This window comes from Colletotrichum fructicola (genome assembly GCF_000319635.2).
Source record: "Colletotrichum fructicola Nara gc5 chromosome Unknown KSG_Nara_v1_contig05, whole genome shotgun sequence".
In the NCBI taxonomy this organism is placed as follows: domain Eukaryota; kingdom Fungi; phylum Ascomycota; class Sordariomycetes; order Glomerellales; family Glomerellaceae; genus Colletotrichum; species Colletotrichum fructicola.
Genome location: NW_027094055.1, coordinates 1202386 through 1206689, shown reverse-complemented (window position 1 = coordinate 1206689; position 4304 = coordinate 1202386). Strand labels below are relative to the sequence as shown.

The 4304-nt window shown below is 54.1% G+C and overlaps 1 protein-coding gene across 1 annotated transcript; it reads left to right on the top strand.

Moving 5' to 3' along the window:
* Positions 1–348: 348 nt before the first annotated feature.
* On the top strand, positions 349–3865 carry CGGC5_v008997 (Dilute domain-containing protein; the record flags this gene model as incomplete). Its single annotated transcript, XM_032020397.2, has 6 exons — positions 349–493; positions 603–979; positions 1029–1427; positions 1480–2964; positions 3718–3772; positions 3825–3865. The coding sequence occupies 6 exons, from the start codon at positions 349–351 to the stop codon at positions 3863–3865; spliced, it is 2502 nt and encodes an 833-aa protein (XP_031882702.2).
* Positions 3866–4304: the final 439 nt, after the last annotated feature.

Below are 4304 nucleotides of genomic sequence, written 5' to 3'. Positions count from 1 at the left end.
CGGCGGGCAAGACACATAACCTGGACAGCAACCAGCAGGACAACCTCATCACACGACGCCGAGCCCGCGGCCCTTTTTCGCATCCCGCGCTGCCGACTTGAACACATCAACAACCTGCATCGACATACGGCACCCACCACCAACGAAGGTCCAACAACGACGACAACTCCGCTTCTATCCTTCGTCTTGCTACTACGGATGCATGCCCACCCATAGCAAGCTTGCTTCTCACACGAAACTTCCCGCCAAACATTTCCACATCGCACCGAATCGAATCGCGCATCGCATAAACCGATACCCCCGTCCGACTAATGCCTACCGGGCCTCTTAGCTGCCCCTCCTCCCACCATGGACTTCGGGGACGTTAACGGTGGACTTGGCGACGAACAGAAGCCTCGCCCTCTACCCTCAGACTTGCCCAAGTCTCTCGACGATCGTAGTCATCGTCCACGCGAGCTGGTACCGGAGACGGAAATGTATGATGGTTGGCAGGGTAAGTCGCCTTTCCCCCTCCCCCTCCCCGTACCCCTCTATCCGCGAGAGACCCTCGCCTGCAATTCTTGACATGTTAAGATGATGCGTGGCTAACACCCAACTGCCAGGACAATCGCAGTTTCTGACCACGCCCGTACTTGCAAAGCCCCTCAACTTTGGCAATCTGAGCTTAGACGACTCTACGTACGATGAAGATATCACTACAGGTCCCAAGAATAGCGACGCACGTCTGATGGAGATGCTCGCCGCCCAAGCCGCCCACCGGGTTGGCCCGGGTTTCGATGACGAGAATACGATACTGGCCGACGAGAAGCTTCCCGAAGATGAGAAGAAAGACTTGTTGCAAAAGGCACTCAACATGGCTGCGAGTAACGGCGACACCGAGAGGATTGGCAGCATACTCGGCGGGAAAGCCAAAGAATACGTCGACGTTAATGCGCCCGACGAAGACGGAACCCCTCCGCTCATATACGCGAGCTGCTTCGTGGGTCAAAAGTAACCGGCCAAATCTCGCATCTGCTGATTGAGGACAGGGCCACGAAAGTGTCGTCAAGGCGCTCATCGACGCTGGCGCTGACGTCGACAAACAAGACCGGAATCAATGGAGCGCGCTTATGTGGGCAATGACGAACCGGCACAAGAGCATCGCCAAGATCCTCCTCGACAATGGGGCATCGGCCGAGCAAAAGACCTCGTCTGGCCGGACGGCCTTCGACTTCGTGCCACCGGACAGTGACATGTCCTTCTATCTGCACGACAGTGGCTACAACATAGGCAATGCGGGAACAGATGACTTCTACAACCCTGGCTTTTCGCAAGACCGCTTTGAAGAGGAAATGGCCGAAAACGAGTTGCGCAGACGAATGATGATGGACAGTGCACGCGATCTCGAAGTTGACTTGGGTAACGTTGGCATGGATGATCAGCCAGAAGTAAGTTCTAACTAGCCACTTTCTTTCCCAACCCTGGTACTGACGCAATAAGGCTACCGATGAGTTCGAAGAGGAGCAGCCTGAATTCGATTGGTCTCGCTGTCTGCATGATCAAATGTTTGTGTTCCAAGAACACGAACTTGACCGCATTCTAGACATTGTCATTACCAATATGACGCCTCAAAGATCTCCCGCACAGAAGCCGGTTCCTGCGAATATGATCTTCCTTAGTGCGAGATACGCGCACTACCACTCTAGCCCCGACCTGTTGGCTAAGCTGATGATATCAGCCATGGACAAGATCAATGATGTCGTGGAGCAGTATCAATGGGATATGACGATCTTGGCTTTCTGGATTTCTAATGCCACCTTACTGCTTCATTACCTCAAGAAAGACGCTGGACTTGTGGAAGCAACGGTTCAGTTCCAGGCTCAACTTTCAGAGCTCATCAATGAGATTTTCATCCTCATTGTCAGGGATGCGGAAAGGCGACTAGACAAGGTTCTCGACGCTGCAATGCTCGACCACGAGACCATTCCCGGATTCGAGGATATTGCCTTCCAAAACGAATGGAGAATCTTCAAGCGCAAAGCGCAAGTCAAGGAAGAACCCTTAGAAAAGCGCTTCCGGCCACCGTCCCCGAAGCAAAGGGCGAAGCCTGCTCCGCGCAACGTCACCTCCCTGCTGTCATCCACATTGTTTGTGCTGGATCTTTACGACATCCACTCAGTTATCACAGCGCAGATTGTCTCACAGTTGCTATACTGGCTTGGAGCAGAGCTTTTCAACCGCATAATGTCTAACAGAAAGTACCTTGCGCGGACGAAAGCGATGCAAATCCGAATGAACGTCTCGACGTTGGAGGACTGGGCTAGAACCAACAACCGACAACCCGAGCACTACGAAGGAGGCGAGACGAAGTCCTCTGGCGAAACGACGGTGGACGCGGCGAGGCGGCATCTTGCGCCTGTCATTCAGCTTCTGCAATGGCTGCAGTGCTTTTCTTCACTCGGTGCCGACGACCTCGAGGCCCTCGTGGGCACACTGCAACAGCTCAAGCGGCTAAGCCCACAACAGCTGATCCACGCAGCGCAACATTACAGGCCCGAAGTCGGCGAGAAGGGACTACCGAAGAGCGCCCTCAAGTATCTCAACGCGATTCAAGCAGAGCATGTGCGCAGAAAGGAAGACCGCAAGAGCGCCCCCTCAACGCCGGTCAAGGCGAAAGATGCAAATGGTGGTAATGCGGACAACACCGTTGGCAAGGCGGATAAGAGCCCAGGTGGAAATGAGAGTGAAGAGGAAGACGAGGATGTGCCGGAGAATCTCCTCATGGATCCGGCCTTGATGCTACCATTCACGCTGCCATCCGTAACGGACATGCTGGTCTCGTATGGGGCAGGCTTCGGAGGTGTTAACAGGGAGCGGGCGCGCAAATACATTCCTTCTGTTCCGCCCGAGTTCCTCTCGAAACTTGAGGCTAGCGGCGCACGCAAAGGACCAATGTTCAGTGAAAAGGATTGGGAGAATGAGGAAGTTTGAAGAAGCCGCTCGATGCTAATTACCCTCGAGACGGAAGGACAATTTATTTTTTGCGGCATTTATGTGCAAGTGGTTAGTGGCGACATGAAGCCGCGCCTAGTGGAAACCAGGAAACCACGCAATTGGAGACGTTGCGGGTGGCGCTGCAAATTTCTGCGACAGGCGGTGCGATGTATGGGAAACCGCCAACCAGCATAGCGATTGATTCAATGACACGCAGAGACGGGTCACACAGCGCGTTTGCAAGGGGCAAACAGACATTTTATTGAGGCATTGGTTTTTTCGAAAATCCTCATTGAGCATGGGACGGCACTAAAGGGTTACATTTCTCTCCTCCTTGGTCTGCATATTGGACGGAAGATGACCTTAAGGGAAGCGGCATGAGTAACCAGCGGTGCGAAGGGAGTAGTGTGGATGAACGTGTACACTCAAAGTGGAAGCTGAGCAAAACGGAATAGCCTGCCTGGACTGCCCACGATGAAAGAGGGGGACGGGTTCGTTCTATGCCAAGGTCATTGAGCTATTTAGTCTCGTTTTCTCCAACTTGTTAATGCTCGCGACGTAGTTGACTCACCTTGGGATGTGGTTCCCGCGTGGTTCCTGTGGCCCCAGAACGCCCCGTTTGTTCCGTAACGGTTCGACCGCCCTCTGGGGCCGTGGAAGACGTGGGTGCGTTCTTTTCAACTTCTTTTTCGGCAGTCCCCCCGTGGTTGGTGCGAGAACCACCACATTGAGTTGCGTTAGCAGTCACGCAAGGCAACGGATGGCCTGGAGTTTGCCAAGTCGTCTGCTGGTGTGACAAGTTCGTGATGGCCAAGCACCTACTCCTCATCTATCCCGCTAATGCCTCCAAGGCCTGCTGTTGGAATCCCCCGGGTTGAAAACGCCCCCCTAGCATAGGCCCTCAGAGTCTAAGGGCACATTCCTGCGTGGGACGACCCGAGAACGTGGGAGACGAGGATGGGTGGAGAGGACCCTGGAAGGATGTTCCAGCCGGCAAACAGCCAGCCGAACCCGATGCGGCGCTAGAAAGGTCGGGAAGACCCCGATCTAAACCCCAAAAGGGTCTGGCCTCCTGCCACGTCAGATTCTTGCACCAGTGGTCTCAAGAAGTGTGCACACTGTCACATGCATATGGCGCAAATGCCAGACCACGACTGCCAGCTGTTTGGGTCGTTTGTGGCTCCGGGGACAAGCAGGAAGCATCCGGGTTTGCTCTAATCTACTGTCATTCAAACCTATGGCCATGGTTGGTTGGTTGGTTGGTATGGAGGGCGCTAAAGAGAAAGAAGAAGGGGGGAAAGTCTGCAGTCACTGTTCCTGGGATTTTTGCG